The 18,791-nt window shown below is 52.8% G+C and overlaps 3 protein-coding genes and 1 non-coding gene across 4 annotated transcripts; 2 read left to right on the top strand and 2 right to left on the bottom strand.

Moving 5' to 3' along the window:
- Positions 1-1,131: 1,131 nt before the first annotated feature.
- On the top strand, positions 1,132-1,211 carry Trnal-cag. The gene has a single exon. It is a non-coding gene; the product is annotated as a tRNA-Leu (tRNA).
- A 1,070-nt stretch (positions 1,212-2,281) lies between these two features.
- Positions 2,282-6,343, bottom strand: LOC113147214. Its single transcript, XM_026337005.1, has 8 exons — positions 6,264-6,343; positions 5,780-6,012; positions 4,313-5,337; positions 4,113-4,174; positions 3,756-3,931; positions 3,449-3,608; positions 2,606-3,142; positions 2,282-2,381 (listed from the first exon to the last, which is right to left on the bottom strand). The coding sequence occupies exons 1-8, from the start codon at positions 6,341-6,343 to the stop codon at positions 2,282-2,284; spliced, it is 2,373 nt and encodes a 790-aa protein (XP_026192790.1).
- Positions 6,344-7,869: 1,526 nt separating this feature from the next.
- On the bottom strand, positions 7,870-10,175 carry LOC34622199 (YJU2 splicing factor homolog). Its single transcript, XM_026337004.1, has 5 exons — positions 9,915-10,175; positions 9,490-9,571; positions 9,151-9,251; positions 8,501-8,777; positions 7,870-8,333 (listed from the first exon to the last, which is right to left on the bottom strand). The coding sequence occupies exons 1-5, from the start codon at positions 10,173-10,175 to the stop codon at positions 7,870-7,872; spliced, it is 1,185 nt and encodes a 394-aa protein (XP_026192789.1).
- Positions 10,176-10,837: 662 nt separating this feature from the next.
- On the top strand, positions 10,838-12,449 carry LOC34622200 (50S ribosomal protein L11). Its single transcript, XM_026337003.1, has 6 exons — positions 10,838-11,005; positions 11,103-11,235; positions 11,526-11,625; positions 11,753-11,873; positions 12,092-12,139; positions 12,324-12,449. The coding sequence occupies exons 1-6, from the start codon at positions 10,838-10,840 to the stop codon at positions 12,447-12,449; spliced, it is 696 nt and encodes a 231-aa protein (XP_026192788.1).
- Positions 12,450-18,791: the final 6,342 nt, after the last annotated feature.

Below are 18,791 nucleotides of genomic sequence, written 5' to 3'. Positions count from 1 at the left end.
TAATTGCGAAATAGCGTGAGCTCGTTGCAACAGGTCGCAATGCTGTGCTTGTGCACTAGATTTTGCGCGTACCTTTGCTGTCCTTCTTTCCTATTGTACGAGCTTCGAGGTTCGCTAAAGGGAGCAGGACGGTACTCTTGTGGAAGGGAACTCAATGTGCTCCGAACGTTTTAGTTGAATCTGGAGTTCAGTGTCTCTATAAGAAGAACTTAGGTCGAGCTTTACACCCTGCTTGCCCGTATATTTACTGAATGAACGAAGAAAACGACCCGGGAGTTCTAAAACATGTAACGTTGGTGTGGGATCTGCAAGACTCGCGAACTCGTAATTGGCGCCGATAGCACATGGGCCATCTTGATCCTTATGGCATTCTTGGCTGGGCACTGGCTTCACTCGTCCAGTGAGTAGCGTTAATGGTCCGAAAGAGAATCGAAGGGCTGCAAGTTTTCTGTAGCCTGCACCCTTGCGCTGTTCAAGCAATAAGTGGGGCGTAATTTGTGCGTCAGTCTCTTCTTGATCCTTGCACATTCTCCACGCACCACCATCACAGCATCTTGAGGGCAGACAAAGCCTTTCATTAGGGCAAAGGGGCAGTTTGAGGTTCCGGAGACCCCACTAAAGCAAATCGCACAACAACAGATGTGCCTTCGTCCAGCGGCATTGATCATTTTCAGGCATGCTTACCCAACACAAAAAGCAGAAGTCAACGAGTCGCAAATCATTGTGTCGGTCTATTCGTGTATTTCACCCGTAGGTCTACCTGCACATGAATCGACGGTGGGATTCGGCTGTATGGCCAAGTGGTCTTGGGCGTTTCATTTAGGCTGCATTCCTCGCGGGCTTGGGTTCAAATGGCATTTCAGCTCTCATCCTTGCTTTTTAAAAGCCTGTTATGGCTTATCTTGTTTGTTTCGTTCACCAAGTAAGCATGATGTTCAACGAAACTTCCGACTGGGGACAGTCAGCGGCCTTGTGGGGTCTGCCATAGTGTTAGCATGAGAAAACCTTGCATTCACTTATAAAACCAGCAGGAGGCATTGGTTATTAGCCCGAGAACTCGGATTAATTGCAAGGGGCACAAGCAGCTCATAAAGAATCCAGAGACTGCTCGAAACAGCGGCCTCGAAAATTGGCTGGATGGCCGAGTGGTCTAAGGCGCTGCGTTCAGGCCGCAGTCCTCGCGGGCGTGGGTTCGAATCCCACTTCAGTCATTCTTGATGCTTTTACCGAATTTTTATTGATACATCTAACTGTGGCGCTGGAATCATCATACTATCAAGGTTCGTAACTCCAGTTTGTTTTGGACTTTTGCTTTCTGGGAGGTGATCCCTTTGCATTTAGCATGCATGCTGTCTTGAGTTGTACCGCGTAATCCTTCCGTCTCTTGTGCATACACTTTCGCGAGAGTAGTGCAGCGAATAGGATTCCGTCAATGAACTATGCTCTTGGCGCCCATGATACGTGTAAAAGTCTCTTGATGGAAACAGGTTTCAAGCATGTGCAGAAAATACATGACTTGTTTTCGGACTATTTTCGTATTTTCTATCTTCCGTTCCACGATATTGGTAGACTTCTCGCGGCTTCGCGTGCACTTGTACTGCAATTCCTGCCGGTTGGACGCGCCACCCTTTTGATGGCAAGATTACTGCGTGATTCAGATTCCATGTAAGAGTTCAACATTGGCAGGCTGTCTGCCAGATTGTCATTCCTGAATTTCCCATTCTATTTAAAGGTTGCCAATTCGAGAGAGAATTCAAGACTTAGCTCGAGTCTATTATTGCTGCCCAAAAAAGAGGCCCTTAAGCGCTTCATGCCAAGCTGACGTTAAACCTACTGCCCCCTTTACTCGCTTGCGGGGGATGGGGGCGTGGAGATACAAAGGACAGTCGGGGTAACAGGTTATCATGAGGCCCTAGTATTCCTGGCATCTCGAGGGGCCTGTGCGAAGAAAGCGGTCGAGTGATGGGCGTGCAGTCACCGGCCATCAGGGGGAGCCATGGTTAGCGCTTCCTTGAGCCGTTGCAGCTCCTTGGCCGATGGCACTTGTGGCCTCCTGAACACCAGCGCATGCAGCACTCAGCATCTCCACTTTACCACTGTACTTGCGTAAAGGAAGCTGCGATAGCATTGGCCAGAGGGTCTGGGAGTCTAAAGGTTAATATGCCCACAACAGATTACTTCGTGAGCTACTGCATTCACTGTATGAAACAAGGTTACGGGGTCCCCTGAGGGGCAGTAGTAAGCCTCGCATTGCACCGCACAAGCCCTAGCTAAAGGAGATTTACAGGGTCTCTTCAGGTAGGAGGTCGCCCTCTGTTCGGCTGGTGAGCTCTTGCACGTGGAGCTTTCCCTTCCATGGCTGATTTAGCGTGACATTGTATCTGGTAGGCCGGCCACACAAGCGCACGAGTGCAAAACGTAGACAGCGCAACACAAGTGCTCACCACACTTCAAAAGGCACCTATATGTAGGGGCAAACAACAGCTTGTCTAAATAATGTACGGAACATATGCATGGGAGCACTACAATGCCCGAATCTTCAGCTCTGGCGCATTGTCACGGTCCCCAACAAGACCTCGGCGTGCAAGTTGGGATCAGTCCTTACTTGGTGGGTGAGAGTCCAAAGGCTGTGGGACTCAAATAGTGCAGCGCTACGTTGATGGGTTTCCTTCTGCGCCACATCGCAGCTAGTGGGGACCGAAGGACCTGCTTGACTCCTGGAAGCTGGCCCAAGAAGGTTCGAGCTGCCTGTGCAGTCTTTTCAAGGCCATGCCAGCCCCTCAAAATGGCAGCGCCTTGCGGAGTAGCCAATAGTCTGCTGCTGGCGTTTTGGTGGAGGCGCTGAAGGAGGCTGAGGCCTTGTTGTTGCTGCTGCTCTACCCACAGCAGCTGCTGCTGCTGCAACGCGGTAGCGGACAGCTCTCGAAGCGTCCCCAGCAGCAGAAGGCGTTCACTGGCAGCGGCTCGCTCCACAGCGGCAGAGACCTCCATGGGCATTGCTGCTCTGTCCGAGGTTGCACGCAATTGGGCGCACGAGGCGGCCAGCAACTGCTGCAGGGCCTCCGAATCCATCGCGCGAAGAAATCTTTGAATGAAATGTTCGAAGTTATCGGCGGTGCGCCGCATCAAGTCGGAAGTCCGTCTGCACAGAAGCGCAGGCAATACACCACAGGCCTCGTGCCGCGAGTGGCCCCGAGGATCGCCGCTACGACAGTCTCAGCAACTGACACATACATACTCGCGAGCGGAGCACTACGCTCAGCTCTGGCGTGTGCACCCACCTCCAACCCCGCCGCCCGCACCCTCTCTATGGAAGGATCGCCTCTGTTTGGATACGCAGTAATGCCCTGAAACGGTGCTCGCTTTGCGTCCTTACTGCAGCGTCTACTTGACGCTTTACTAGCCCACGCCCTCCCGCTACAATCCACAAGCTGTGGCTGTGGCTTACCTGGATAATTCATAGAAGTTATGCCGCTGAATCGGCGGCGACCCTTTCGGCCTCTCTGGATCCCTCTTGCCACTCAGCAGCTGTTGGAGAAGCAGCGCAAAACGTCGAACAGCGAGAGACCGCAGGGCCTCCAGCTGCAGGTGGTATAGCGTCCGTAGCTCTGAGACACACCCCGAAAGCTGCAAGCAGAGGGACGTGGAGCCACAGAGCGCTGAACGGCTCTAGAAAGCACAGAACCGCTACAGCCTAGAGCAGAGCAAAGGGCCTTTAACAGTCACACGGGGTGGCAGGAAGACGCGATGCGCACCGGTAAGGGCTTCGTCCTGCAGGGTTTGCCGTATCTCTAAAATCGATAAGGCCTCGGTTCCTTTTAGATAGCTTTCAGCATTGGCGGTGCACTCCGCATCGAATTCACGCAAGAGGCCCCGCAGCAAAACAAAACCTTCGGCTGGACCTGGAGTCTCAGCCAGCTCTGCTCTAAATCTGCACGCAAATAGACCAGAAGCGCACTGCCGGTTGGGGTGAGGCCGCTACTGCTCCGAACACCTTCTTGCCATGTTTGCCTCTTTGGCTGTGAACGAAGCTGCCCCGCAAGTTGCTTCTCTTGCGTGGTGACATGGCAGGGCCCACGGCGACAGCTTTATTATCTCGTTGCGCTGCACACCTGGCGAGAGCACGCCGTCTGCATGCCTCTGCATTGAAGACAGAAGCTTCTGCTGGGGGCACCTCAACTGCAGCAGCGCCAGCAGCGGCAGGTTCTGTCAGGGTCTGCGATTGCGTGGTGGACTGAAGGCTCTGTACGGACTCGGGCAGAGCCAGCAACACCCGGCAAGCCCTCTCTGCTGCGTCAAGCAGCTCCAGAGCGTTGCCGCCTCCTGCGGGGCTTTCTTTCTTCGTCGCGCGGTGCTGGTGTTGCTCTGCAGAGTCCAGTCTAAGGGGCTGATCTCGCTGCTGCGTTTGTCGATGCTTCGACAGGGCAGCCTCGGGTGCTCGCAGCTCCTGCTCCCTCGCGCAATGCTGCACCAGCAGAGACTCCAGGCACTTTTGTACGGCAGAAGAACAGTCTGTCATGGGCCTTGCTCCGTCAGGCTGCTCCTGGTGAGAGGCGTGAGCCTTGAGAGCCTCTGGATGGCCACGCCAGAACACAACATGCACAGAATAAAGCTCACGCAGGGAGGGCAGCCGGAGGCTCGCCTGAGTTTGTTGCTCTTGCTGCCCCGTGGAAACCTCCATCCCAGACTCGCCCGCAATAGCCTGCCACTGGCCTTCCAAGAGGCGCAGAGCGGCGTAGGCAGCGTTGCGTCTTAGGACCTCTGCTGCTGCTGCAGCCGTTCCGTCGCCCTCCCCTGAGGCTTGAGACTGTCTCCCTGTCTCTGAGCTGCAGAGCTCGGGATCTCTGAGCAGCAGCACTATGGGCCTTGTCGTGTTCGCTGCTGCCGCAAGAGTCGCCGTAGGTGCACGGGCCGCCTCTGTCTCTGCCTGCTGCAGCATGCGCAGCTGCAGCTGCAGCTGCAGCGCGGCGCGTAGAAGGGGCAGGGGCTGCTGCTGCAGCGCCAGCGACACAGGGGAGTCCAGCACCTCGAGCGGCAGTGGCAACACCAGCATATCCCCGCATGTCACAGCAGCGCCAGCAACGGCCGCTCTGCCTGCGGCAGCCTCGGCTCCCTGCTGCATCCAACCGCCATTCACGGCAGGGAGATGCAACACCACGGGAGATCCGACGGCCTCTCCCGCGTTCCGCGGCAAAGGCTCTGAAGAATTCCTTGCTAGCTGCCAGAAAGAGAATACGCGCATGGCAGGCCCTCGCCGCACTACAGTCGCACTGGCTTCTGCCTGGGCTGCACATTGCTCTGCCTCCACGACAGAAGCCCCCAACAAAGCCTCAGAGGCTATCTCAGACGTCTCGCTGTTGAACAGCACATAGCATGGCCGCCTACTGCCCAGGAGATGCTGGCTGCGCTGCTGCACGGGCGAACTGAGGGGATGCTGAAGACTGCTGCTCCTGCAGAGGGGGGCCCTTATAGGGCGCAGAGGCCCGTGCCTCGGGCCTGCTGGAGCAGCAGAAGCCAGGGGCCCCCTCGACGGAGACTGCCGAGCCTCGGCCACCCCAGAGTCGCACTGCAGCAGCACAGCCATTAGAAGACAGCCCAGCAGCAGCACCAGCGAAGAGGAGGGGCTTCTTCTAGGCGTTCCTCGGAGGCGCAGGCCCTCGCGTCCACCAGAGCCATTCTCTGTGCTGTCCATTATGTGGGTGGGGAGGGGGCGTCGCATGCAGCAGGGTAGCCGACTAAGAAGGGTTGAGGGCAGGAAGGGACAGCTGCCGCGTGAGGCGCGAGACTGATGCTGCATGGCTGACTAGAGGGAGTGTGCCTGCGTGGCTCCCGGGGTGGGAGGCCTCCACATGGCGACTTAGCGCCTGTTGCTGTCCTCTATGCCTTCTGATTACGCATACGAGTGCCTGGGGCTTGTAGGGGGCGGGGGCAGGCGCTGCGGCAGCCGCGGGTAGACAAAACCTTGGACTCGGGGTTAATGCCTCCAGGCGAAAAGCGTTTTTCACTGTAGGCCTACAGAGAGGCGGCAGGGGGGCACTGCGCGAGAGCCGTATACAGGGTAAGGCGTGACCTGCGCCGACACTCGGCCAGTGATGTGCCTGCGATGTGTCCTGCGTGCATGGGAGGATTCGTCCGTGGGAATGCAGATAATGCATGAAGAGTGCTCTTGTGGTGAAAAAATTGGTCTCTCATTGGAGTTGTTGGCGTTGGAACCGAAGGGACGTGTGGGGCTGCCAGCACAGCGAGGATCGTGCGTGTGTCACCTCTGCGCTTCCGAGAACGCGCATGGGGTCCCTGCTATGGCCCGACTATTAAGCTTCTTGGCGAAGGCTTGCTTAGGCATTTGTCTGCAGCTCTCCCAACACATCAGGGGGTGTTCACACAAGGAGAAAATACAGGGGCAGTGGGCATGGGGCTACAAGAACTTCTGGTTGCAAGGAGGCCTTTAGCGGGTCTCCGAGGCCCTCTAAAGGCCTGTGAAAGAAGCAATCTCACATCCTTACCAACTCCGAAGAGTAAACGCTTCTACTTCCGTAGCGCGAGATGAGTTCCACTGAAACCAAGATACACGCTTCTTTGACGGCCCGTATGCAGACACACAAGGAGTGCTCTTCGCTGTGTTCCATAGAAGCAACGGAGAGGTGGAGGCGCTGCATGCATCGAGACAGATCAAGGAAGAATTTCGGTTGCCTTCCCGGTGACTTGCAACTACCAGCTGTTCCCCCCTTCTGGGAAGGCCTGGTGACCTCGGCCTCATGTCCTCAGCCCACGCACTCGTCGCCTGCCTTAATCGCTTTTCGATATAAAAAGGGGCTACGGCCTTTCTTGGCCAAAAACTTAAACGCGCATTTTTCCCAAGTTGCTGGTGGAATGCGTTGTACTCCGTACTGTGCCGGCCATGGCAGGAATACATACCCTTAAGCGGGAGGGCTTTACGCGGGGCCAGCTAGGCTGCGCTCAAACGCCTTCTACTGGGCTAGCTATGTATAGCTAGAAGTTGGTAACGACTGGACCAACTGGTTCTTCACTTCATACACCTTCTATTATACTAGTGGCGCACAAATACGTGTCAGTAACGATGCAGCAATGTAAATTGTCCTCATCCTTTTTGCTGTAAACTCGCGTTCGCCCTATCCGACAAAACGCAAGGCTGTGCGCGTGTGCGCTAGGTGTTATGTGCAAGTAGCTGTGTATACTCGAAATGCTTACAGAGCGCGGCTGCGCCCGCCAAAGCCATCCTTCCCCCTCGCATCGCTAATTCTGAGGGACGCGGGAAGGTGAAGAAGAAAGTTTTCCAAGAAATAAGAATAAGTTCCTATCAAGTTTTTGTACTCTGGATTCAAGTGTCCCTCTACAAACACAGATGGAGCGTTACACAGTTGGCAAGTCGTGATCGCAAATAGAGAGCCTCTTTGCTCTTGCATTCACCCATCAACTTCCAAGAAAAGATGCTGGCACTTTAGCAGTGGATCTACTAGGGGGCATAGGGTGAACGTTTCATTTTAGACGGCCGATCATGGGGATTTCGACCTTTAGGTGGATACGCACGGAAGACGATACCCCATCCGGGAGATACCAAAATTGAATTTAAATATGCAGGCCAAAGTCCTCGGTCTACCGCCACCAAAAGTACAAAAAAAGTCTCTGCTTGTCCCTAGGCTGGAAAGGCCATGCAATGAGAAGAATGCCAGCCGATGCAGCCGGCGCAGCCGGGCACTTTTAACAACGAGTTGGCAGATGCAGTCAGCAGGAGGAACGAGGAAACAGGGGAGGTACGCCTTTGGGGAAGAGACACTCTAGCTGTAAACTGGGATGCTCAGGCATACCCAGTGCCTCGTTTCAAACCCCTCGCACGATTCCATCTATTGGCTAGCTGGCCTCATCCGCCTCTTCACTGCTTGGCGACCCGTATTCTCCTAAAAGGGCCGAACAGTCACCCGAGGGCTGCGGCTGCGGCTTCCGGACAACTACCAGTTTTGGAGCCGCCACACAGACTCCCAAACCAAAGTTTAGAACTTGCTTGCTGCTTGCTTCATGCAACTTGGCGCCATGTGGTGTGGACGCACCGCAGACGGCAGCGTCATCCGCTTCACTGCGCCTGTTACTCCCACAAGAGCTGCTGGTGCTAGTACTCGCACTGCTTGTGCTCGGCCTTCGACCGCCTCCCTCACCCGCCTCAGTGTTACTACTACTACTACTACTACTACTACTGCTGGTCGAAGCATCGCCTCCTCTAGAACTCGAGCTGTTGCTTGTGCTGTTCCCACCTGCTCCAGTGGAATCTAACGCGGCCATGGGCTCTCCCCCTCCGACTAATTCCTCCTCTGAGGATTCTGCATGCAGGCGCAACGTAGGCCACACCAACACAAAAATGTGCATCAAGCTCCCCCTGGCGTAAATATGCCAAGAATCCGCAGTTATAGGAGACATGTATGGCCCACACACTACACCTCAAACTCCAAGGCCCTAACCCGTGCAGCGGTCCCCTGCCTTTACGGACGTGGATCAGAGTCAAACTCCCTGGCAGCTCTAAAGAACTTGAGTTCGTCCTTTTCCTCCTCGTTCCATTCCTGCCCTCCTTCTTGGTCTCCGTCTTCTCCATTAATGCGGCGCTCCTTAAGGAATGCCAGGGCAGCATCCGAGGCCGCAGTTTTGTCAAGAAGCCGGCGATTCAATCTGCGGAGTTCCGCCAGCTGCTCTAATGCCAAGATCTCCTGTTGCAAACCTTGCCGCGATGCCTCTACTTGAGATACACGATCTGTCGCAAGCTTCTCCTCCTAAAAACACAAAGCAACGACACCAGCAGCGACGCACGAAATTCTCAAGGAGCGCCTGCCCCGTTCGGTGCCCGTAGGAGGCCTCTAGGGGTACCTAAAAGGCGGCCTTCAAGGCCACAACTCCTAGAGATCCATTTCCTGTGGCTCCCCCTCAGACCGGCCTCATATCCGCACTCGCTCGATGTGCTATCCTAAGGCCTCAAAGGTTGATCCTCCTGGAGGACTTTGGGGGTAACAAAGTGTCAGTTTGTTGCTCTAACCCCCCTACAGGCGAGAACGGCCGTCCTCCCTCTTTAAGAGAAGGCAAAAGCCAAGCTCCTCTGACAGACTAAGTGATCAACCCCTAAACCTTTGGTTCATAGCTATGCCTTACCTCCTCCTTCTGCACCCTCTCCGCAGCGAGAGCCTGGTCCCTCAGGGGGTCACACATCCGCGTGCCGCCCCACTCCAAAACGTAGTCACAGTTTTGAGGATCTAAACGAGCCACACATACACACCGACAGACACCAGCTGTATCGCCTAAGAGAGGCACACTACGCGCGCATGTGCGGCGCAGGGTCACTAGAACTTCATCTTCTGAGGACCGCCGTCCGCTTGGGCAGTACACAAGCGCGCACGAGAGGCGCCAGGAGAAAAAACCACCCCTAATTCAGATGCATGGCCAAGATAAAAGATGCCTCTCCCCCCTAGGCTGTAAGAAAACACCGCTCACCTGTTTTAAAGCAAACTTCGGCGCGGCAATGCGGGCACCGGCCATAGAAGCGCCACTTGATGATGCCCAAGTAGTCCTCACCCTGCACACAGAAGAAGAACAACCCACATGAACATGCGCCAAATCCTTCCATAGGCGTGAGGGTACCTTACGAAGCACGCATGCCCTGAGTACGCAGGAGGCGCATACATAGGATGTCTCATGCCCCTGCAAGCCATTATAGCACCATCCACTAAAGCTGCAATGCATTGGATCCTTGAGAGACTGTCAGCTGCCTCGCTGCGGCCTTCTGTGACCCCTAAGACGAGCGCTCTGTTGCGCCTTATTTTCCCGCTTCCTCTGTGCCTTTCCGGGAGGTGTCCTACGCCTTCGTTCAATCACGCAGTTGCGCACACTTCGGTGTGTCCCCGTATCCGCCTCCTTACCTCCACTTTCTCCACCCTGGAGTTGAATTTGGTGCCGACGTAAATAAACTCGCTGCATGTGCCGCATTTTAACGTAAAAGGGAACATCATGCGAACGTTCATGATCTTGTTCTTGTGCCGTTTCTGAGGAGGGTCAAAGACGTCACCGCGGCGCCGCTTCTGCTGCTGCTGCTGAATACGCAAAGCCTTTTTCTTCGCCTGAAGCTTGTCAAAATCAAAGTCCGGAGGATAATACTTTACCAACACCTTGCGGTCCGCCATTTTCGAGAAGCGTACAGGTCACAAGGGCGCTGTAGATTATAGCGGGGCTCGGATTGCTGCTGCTGCGGATGACGATGCTAACGTATCTGCACCTGGTGCCACTCTTGCTAGGATTACTGATGATATTGCTGCAGGAACAGCTGCATCTGCAGCGGCTGCTGCTATTTGTGCTGCTATTCTGGGTGACCTTGCCGATATGCCACCACTTCCAGTCTCGCGTTCCTCTCTTTTTTCGCTCTCATAAGAACACTGGCTCGCAGCCGTTTTATGATTGCCCTCTCTTTCTTTGAACAGGATTGCAGCGGTTGCTTCGGGTAAGGACGGTGCGAGGACTACCGCACTGGGTGAGTATGAAGAGATTGCGATGGAAATACGGGCCGTTTTGCCAGGATCATGCTTTGCATGGACTGAACCGCAAACATACAAGCCTATTTATTTTTAACTCGTTCCTTGAGGCTTCATCAAAGATGGTGGCTCATGGCGTGCATGCATGCAGATTGGGACCCTGGTAGCGTCCGCAAGGCCCCCCTTCATCGTAGAGCGGCAGTTGTCGAGCCCTCTATTTTTTCGTTAAGGTTGTGCTTCGTCCATTACATTGTTGTTGCAAATGGGTCTAGCGCACTGACAATTTGGTGCCTTTGATTGGTTATTCGAGCATTCCTATGCGCGTTCGTAAGGCGGACTTCACGCACGCCGCGGCAACAGGTGGAAATTGCGCGGTTTTGTTGTTGAGAAACAAAGGGGTATTTCTAGTTGTTGAGCCGAACTCGTGTGCCTCGTTGCCGGAAATCCCGGCAGTAACAGCAGCACCGGCAACAGAAGGAGACAATGTAAGCCACGCGGTCACCCTCACAACGCACTATTCGTCATTCTTAATATTATTCTGATGGTCTGACACCTCAATGCCTTCACCGCTCCGCATCGAAGGCCATTAATTTTGACTGTCAAAAGCTTTCAGACACAGCAGTGATGAGCAGCAACTTGGGCAGGTTCCGTTTGATCGTTCCAGCAGCAAATGCCAAGCCATCGCCTTCGATTGGCCAGACCCTGGGCCCTTTGGGTGAGTATTCGCACGTTTTATTGGCATGCGTAGTCTTTGCTTGCGATTACCGTAATGAATCAAAATTGGTAGCCGCCGTGACTTGCTTTGCGCGTTCCCCCAGAATAACGGCTCGTGTGCCACTCGGCTGAGCCAAGTTGCATTCATCCGCAGCCTCTTCAGGTTGACATGTTCGAGCGGTTTGGTGCCTGGACAGTTTATGTCGCTTAGAAGGCGCACGTGCGACACCACAGGGCCTTGTGTGGGGAACAAGCCATGCATTGGCTATCCGCGCCTGTTTGCGATTTTAGGAATCAACATGATGGCCTTCTGCAAGGAATTTAACGCCCGTACTGCCAAGGTGCGCCCTGATGTTCCTGTGCAGGTTACCATTGTGCCAAATCCAGACAGGTGAGTGTTGGATCTCTCCTCAGGGCTTACACCGCGAACTTTCTTGTTGTTCTGTATCGTACGCGTGTCTCCGTGGTTTTTCGGGTTCCGTCCAGAGCACGCACACATTTTTATTGCTGTGCTTCAGAACATTCAAATTTAGCTTGAGGGCCCCCAGCAGCACCTGGTTCCTTCTGCGCACGGCGCGGTGTCCTATGGGCAGCGAACAGGCGGGGAAGCAGGTGGTCGGCAATGTGACTCTGAAGGAGGTGGGGTCGGTGTTATTTTCCCGTCAGCTGTACCTCTGCATCCCACTTCCTTTTCGCTGGGTGTGGTAGGGCGGCGGGCGCATGTGTGCAAATAAGCAGTTTACCAACTTCAGCGGTTGCAGCAGAAGGTGAATTGTTTGGGGTAACTGCGCACGCAGATCTACCACATCGCCAAATGCAAGAGCATGGACTGGCCCCTCATTGGAGTGTCCCTTCAGGGGATTTGTCGATCTCTTATTGGCTCCGCCAAAGCGATGGGCATTGAGGTAATGCTCTTTGTAGTCAGTACTTTGTTCTCGTGCCGCACCCTCACCGTGCCATTTTCTCAAGTGGTCGGCCCGTTTGAGGAATGGGCTCCTTCTCTCGCAACCCTGAGCAGCATCTACTCGTATTTTGTATAGGGGGATATCCCTCAAGTCCTATGAGTGCGTTTGCTGTGCCTTGACTCAGGTGACTCCAGAGCTGCAGCCAGCTTTCAGTAAGCGAGACTACACCCCTGTAGAGAACCTCGAACAGATGAGAAAAGACTTGAGACAGAAGCGCAAAGCTGCACGCAGGGCGAGCGCAAAGTCATAGAGTTTATATGCGGTACAAGACAAAGGGACTTTAGCCGCAGGGAGGAGGGACAACACTGTTTCGCTATCTTCGTGCTAGCGACCTCCCCGTGCTTCGATGTTTTGAAACTTTCACTACGTTACTCATTTTCAATGAAAAAGAACGGTACGATTTTTCTAGCACACAGATTTTTTGAATAGGAGCTCTGAAAGTGCAACCGAGTGCTTTCCGACGATGGCACGGGGCATCCAACGCCAAATGCCACCCAACTGACACTGCTTCTGGCATCCCGGAACCCTCAGCGAGCCTCAGCCTTCTCGCAAGTGTAGGACGACAGAGCAGCAATATGACAGGCATCTGTGAGATCTAAAGTAGCTGAAGTGGCGCTTCTGAGCCTTTGAAAGCCCCAGCGTTGGCCGGGCTAATAGATGGGGCTTCTGTTTCCAGCACTGCTGCTGCCGTGGTTCCCACCAGCGCATATGCCCTTCCCAGGCTTCAGTGCATTGGCGTTAACGGGCAGTCGTTCCCTGTTCTAGTATTCCTATTTAGATGCCACTCAGGATGGACAAGGTGGCGCCAAACGGGCACCAGGTGGAATTGGCGTGGATTTGGAGTGGCGTGCAGACATTGATCAACCAAGGACGAAGAATGTGATGTGGGAGGCGCTACAGCAGCGCTAACGAGCTGCAGGTCGGACGCCTCATGGAACGGTGCGATCGGGCGAAGTGGTGTCGCAGTTACATGTGCAGCACCACGAGATTCCCCAGCACCCGGGTTCGGTATGCAGGCGCGCGTACGCGGTGTCGTACCTGGCCGAAGTCCAGTTATACTCGAAAGCAACGCTTTGCTGGCTACAGTAGCTGAAAATGGACGATGGCTCTGCCCCAACAGTGAAGTGCCAAGGGAAACCCAGCCGCAGCGGCGGGGATGGCTGGTCCATCCAAACTCGGAAGCATGGCCTCGATCGCTTACAGAAGTAGAAATCGTCTTTGAGCCATATACACGACGAAATGTGGTTACACATATGCAGTTTGCATCCCTTTGTCGGGCCCGGTGCACAACGATGAGGTGCTAGCGGCTCGAATGCATTTTTGAACCGCTTACAGGAGAGTATGCTCAGCGGCAGCGCAGAGTGGTGCACTTTTTTTGACTTCAAAATTGACCTTGTAACAGAACACGTGATTTTGAACGCCGCCCATATTGCTTTGTGATTCCTTATCACTATGGCATACAGCTAATGCTTACCGGCGAAGCAACATTACATCATGGCTAGTCCTGGATTTGGAATATAGTGCGCGTAGCTCAGGCGCATTACAGTGTTGCACTTAGATTTACGAATGGCGTAGCGCACGCAGCCTTTAGCCTTTGGCAGCATCTGGGGGAAGCTTACTTCAAGAAAACTTGGCGCTGGTCACGCTTTCGTATAAGGTAGTCTTTCTGCAGTCCTATTCACTTCTCATCCACATTGTTTCCCTTATGCCGAGGAAATCGGAGCAGTATAAACTAAGCTAACCCACGTGAGGGAGCTGCGTTAGCTTTATCAGTCTACTTATTGCAACCTAATCAAGGCAATCCTTTGATTATAGTATGTACTGCCACCCCTTTATGGCAAAAGCCTGATGGGGCATAACGCAGCTCCACGGTATTCAAGCTGTACCATAAAATTTGTTGGGTCGAGCCACAATAGGAGAAGTTGTTTTGAGTAATTTACGGTGGATTTCGGGAGCTCTGTTCTAGTAGCTTTTTGCAGAGTACATTTAGTGACCTCTACACGCGAGGAGTCGGTTAATTTGTTTGTTTGTACTTAAAAGATTGCTATTCTCTGCAACGAGCTGTGAATGCTCGGAATGCTTTCAGAGGGAGCAGCATTGTCCATGAATTCTGGCTGGAACGCTTCATCTAAGATCTCTGTAGGGAGAAACTTGAGCCTCTGTCCTAATACAAATTGAAGTTGTTTAGTGTACCTCAAAGAGCTGCCCGTTTCCCTTGTCCTGGCGCCTCAGAGTTCCTGATATTAGGGGTGAGGTCTAGTTAGGGTGCTCGTAGGTGCACCTTATGACATTCTGGCAAACACGTACACAACCTTGCGTCAAGTTGTTCCGAGCCATCCCTGCTCTGCAATAAATAAAACATGCCAGCGCACAGAAATGAAGAGGAAGCCTTTTAGAAGGCAGGTCGAGGCTTGATTTAAGTTATGCATCGGAGTTAGGGCTAATAAAGTGCTTCCTTATAGAGCAGAGAGAGTGGAGGGTTACCCCTAAAGCGCATTGCCCAGCTTCACGATGTATACCCTGTATATTCAAGCACACCCAAAGCGTGCGGTCAGCTCATTCTAGGTTTAGCAATAAAACATAGTATAGGGTAGCAGTTTAGCCGTAGCACAATACCATCCCTCTTAGTGTACCACACGATGTCCGGTTCCTCTTGTAGTAATTCTCCGCGGCCGACTCAGCAAGCGATTGCATTGCTCTCATCACGGCACCCTGCCACCTTGAGTGCATTTCCAGGGGGTATTCTAAGGAGAGAAGCTGTCCTAGTTCTTGCAGCTGCACTGCATGCGTCTCGCTGCGCGTTCGACGGGGTGAGTTCGTATTAGATTGCTACTGCCTTTCTAGTAAAAAAGAGTTCATCGGCTTCTTATTTGTGACTTAGCCTGCTAATATTTTGCACCAATTGTAAAAACAGCACTCCTGGTGTGTGAATAGCACACGATCTGTCCTCCGTAGGCCGTTTGCCGCATGACCTAGCATCAGGGCTCTCCTGCGCGATCCTTGTGCCGTTGGAGGAGCTGCTTAAGTGCCACTTTTTTCCGAGTGGTTTTCATTTTGGTTTCTGAAAAGTTTTGTTATTACAATACCTATGGTTTGTTTGTTGCAACAATCATTCCACCGAGCTCTGTTTATTTGCCTTCGCCGCAACCAGAACGCGGGAAGGCTTGGCTCAAGTGGAGAGCAGGTGTAAGGAACAGTCATGTAGCAGGAGAACTTCTCGCACGGTCCCGAGTCGGTAGGAAGGGCAATTGTGTTAATTTGTGCTTCATTCGCTGCTCTGCAGTAGCATGAGCAATATTTTGGAGAGGCTTTCGAGTTAGCTTCCCGCGGTTTTACATTCACCCCAACGAAGTTTTAGGCGGCGCCACTGACCATTCAACATGTTCGGGACGATCAGGTGGCTTGAAGGGAGGTCAGGCTTTGCCTGGGTGGTTTCGCTGTTCTTCGCTCAACTTTCAGTTGATGCAGCAGCCGTTGGGAGCTACTGGGACACACCTGGAGTGACCGTGTGGGGATCCAGTGGGTTGCAACAGCAGGCCTATGATACCTGGCCTCTGGTGTACGAGGCTCCCTTGAAGACAACATTCGAACCGATGGGTGCGCATCGAACCCCGGCTTCTTCCATGCCCTCCTCTATGCCACATCAGGTGCATTCACAAGTGCCTGCGGGTCTGCCAGCGCATCAACTTTCTTTATCGGATTTACCTGTGGACGCCGAAGGCACTTCTGCTGAAGAACAGAGAGGGTTTCATCTTGGGAAGTATCAATTTAACCAAAACAAGGGCTCCATGCAGCAAGTATTTTTGGACTTCTTTCGGAAACCCAGACTGTCTAAAGTTCTTTTGGTTGCTGCCGTATTGCTCGTCTCCTTCTTCCTTTTCGGCGTTGTGGCAAAGATCTCTCAGGTCCTCATAGCCATTTGGTTAGCCACCAAGGCCCTGCAGCTCGCAGAGCAGGCTATGGACCAGCCGATGGACTAAACTTTCTGTCCTGACTTCTACCACTGCATTCAGCATGCTACCAACGCATGCCAGCTTTGCCTGAAAGCGAAACAAGTAATATAAGGACTCCAGGAGAACAAATGGTACGGTCGGGAGGCCGCATCTTATGCTAGAAGTGTCGATGCATTGTGGTGCTCATCGAATTCAGAACATCTCAACGGAGAAGTGGCACAAGACGTTTATACACGCGGAGAAGAGTAGGGGTGGCAGCAAGGTTTCTTGCTATGCTGATACATGCTCTATCAAGAAGATTGAGGCAATAGGAGTATTTCCTCGTCTTCTTGGGATCCACCGCTCTCATGGCAGAGGACGGGCTTTGTTCCGTTTCTTGGTTTTTGATTATTTGATTCCCACCTTTGTATTTTTCCATACTATGTGCTTTTCGCAGAGGGGGGTCCGCATGTTTGTTTGCCCCGTCAATTTAAGTAGTTTCGTGAGGGCACCGGCACGCACCTCACGGGACACAACCATTTGTTTAAGGCCCCAGATGCGCGGCGAACGTCACGCTAGACGATTGCTCTTTGCATTCAAAGTTTGTGGTCACGCGCAACGTTGTTATTCTGTATAGTGCTGGGAGTGGCTCGCTACTGTAGTTTTATATCAGGGTGGTAGTTCGAAGTGTTAGGTTACCCTATATTCGCATGAAAATGCATAATTCAGAATATTCTCAAGATATGCTGTTGTTACAGTCAATGAAAGAGGCGTACACTAGCTTGGCGTCGGACAAAACCCGTAGGCTTTTGGGATGCCACCTCATGAACGACGAAAATCGCAGTTACGTTGCAGTGGTGATTGCTATGTTCCATCTAATGTCTCTGTGGGGAAGCGCTAACATCCGGCCCAATGCATAGATGACAGAAAGCTATTTCGTGGTTCTCGAAGGAACTTCTACCTTCCCTGGTCTGCGCCTCTCAGAGTTCCCTAAAGGTGGGAGAGATGTTGAGGGTGCGTGTAGCTGCATACTGAAACCCTCCGAGCATTGGCAGGTAGCTACACATACCCTCTGACGCATACTCACACAACATAGCGTCTTACTATGTCAATCAGAAAGTGCGCCGCAATTGATAGGTTATACCGACGAGGTGATTAGTAAGGTCTTGACCATAAACTAGTTCCGGTTAAATACAACTATTGCAAGAGAGACCATACGAGTGAATCTCAGCCTACTATCTCTTCCCCAGCATTTCGGGAGGTAAGCGCACGTGCTCCGTACCTCTACGTCGAGGCAAACTTCAGGCCCTGTCGCCACCATCCAAGGAATGTAAAGCGCAAAAACAGTGCATTCAGGAGAGGCAAAGTGTATATCAAACGCTATACAGAGATAGACTGAAAAGGCGAACGCACAACAACCTAAAACGAACGATGAGCCAAGCCAACACCCCCGCAAAATCACTATGGCTCGATCTACTCAAAGCGCTAAAGTGCATGAACTTCGTGCCAAACGAAAACACAAGACAAGTAAAGTGTGCAAAGGCTACTAAAATTCACACTAGTTCAGCAGTGCCTGTGAACCCCATAGGGCGATCCCTGCATGCAACTTCAGCCGGTACTTGCACGTAGTCGACTTCAAAAGTCGGAACTGAGACCTAAGAGGGATGTAAAGACGATATACCTAAGAGTGGCTGTGCAGAAAATTGAGGGCAGGGGACACCTTTCCAAAAAATGACAACTTCTGAACCAATACACATACACAAAAAATAGTTTGTTCACGAAGAGTACGCGCTGGGGAAGGACGACTGCCAAGAAACGCAAGGAATACCATGCATGGCGAATAGCGCTGTGAATTAAACAGAGAGCAGAGTTTTTCCACAGGCAGCGGGGCCTGCAGGTGCTCTTCCTTCAAGTGCTGAGATCGGCTTTCCCCAATGCATTTCACTAGAGACACTCGTCGAGTGTGTCCTGGACACTCGCTGCTTTACTCCAGGCACCCCTGCGGCTCCCTGAGTATACTCTGCTTCCACATGGGTTACATTCCGGCCGGCGCGGCGAATTTCCTGAAGGATTCGGGCATTGTTGATACTTCTCTATGAAGCCAATATTGGTAGGTCTGTGGGGCCTCGAGCTTCAAGGGCAATAGATAGACTGAGAAAGAGCATTGATTCGTGAGAGGACCACAGATGGTTAAATCCACGTGGTCGCCAACGCCTTCGTTGGTCGCACGGTGCAGCTCACAAAGCCTGTCAATCCACGAACCAGATATCCAGACTCGGAACACAGAGCACATAGTTGCTAATCATAATTCCGTGCTCGTCTACCCTGAATTTTTGCGCATACATTCTTGTGCATTTGCCATTTTTTCCGTGAGCCCCTGCGCTGCCAAGTGGTGCTGACCTCGGACTACCACGTCCCCTGACCCGGATGGGAATTGGGCATTCTGGTATTAACCAGGAATGCGAGGGTTCAATGGGTAGATGAGTGTACTGTTGTACTGTGACACGATTCAGCAGAGGAGGAAGGAAAGCAATTTAATCAATCTTTTCGTGAACATAGAGTAGTAGATACTGCGGAAGAGCGGGTTTGGTGACTTCTATCTGTCCACCTGCGTTCTGTTGGTTCGCAGTGGTCATAAAATGGTCAATGTGTGGGCAGGT

This window comes from Cyclospora cayetanensis, unplaced genomic scaffold, assembly GCF_002999335.1.
Source record: "Cyclospora cayetanensis isolate NF1_C8 unplaced genomic scaffold, CcayRef3 CcayRef3_contig_16, whole genome shotgun sequence".
Classification (NCBI taxonomy): domain Eukaryota; phylum Apicomplexa; class Conoidasida; order Eucoccidiorida; family Eimeriidae; genus Cyclospora; species Cyclospora cayetanensis.
The sequence above is the reverse complement of the archived record's forward strand: the minus strand, read 5'-3'. Positions and strand labels throughout refer to the sequence as shown.

Coding starts and splice junctions, on each gene's coding strand:
- LOC34622199 (XM_026337004.1), bottom strand. CDS start 10,175: ATGGCGGACCGCAAGGTGTTGGTAAAGTATTATCCTCCGGACTTTGAT. Junction 8,778..9,150: donor AGAGGGTGCAGAAGGAGGAG/GTAAGGCATAGC, acceptor TTGTGTTTTTAG/GAGGAGAAGCTTGCGACAGA. Junction 8,334..8,500: donor GGAGTTTGACTCTGATCCAC/GTCCGTAAAGGC, acceptor GCCTGCATGCAG/AATCCTCAGAGGAGGAATTA.
- LOC113147214 (XM_026337005.1), bottom strand. CDS start 6,343: ATGCCTAAGCAAGCCTTCGCCAAGAAGCTTAATAGTCGGGCCATAGCA. Junction 3,932..4,112: donor AGACGGCGTGCTCTCGCCAG/GTGTGCAGCGCA, acceptor ATTTGCGTGCAG/ATTTAGAGCAGAGCTGGCTG. Junction 3,609..3,755: donor GCAGGACGAAGCCCTTACCG/GTGCGCATCGCG, acceptor GGTGTGTCTCAG/AGCTACGGACGCTATACCAC.
- LOC34622200 (XM_026337003.1), top strand. CDS start 10,838: ATGCGCGTTCGTAAGGCGGACTTCACGCACGCCGCGGCAACAGGTGGA. Junction 11,006..11,102: donor CGGCAACAGAAGGAGACAAT/GTAAGCCACGCG, acceptor TCCGCATCGAAG/GCCATTAATTTTGACTGTCA. Junction 12,140..12,323: donor CCAAAGCGATGGGCATTGAG/GTAATGCTCTTT, acceptor GCCTTGACTCAG/GTGACTCCAGAGCTGCAGCC.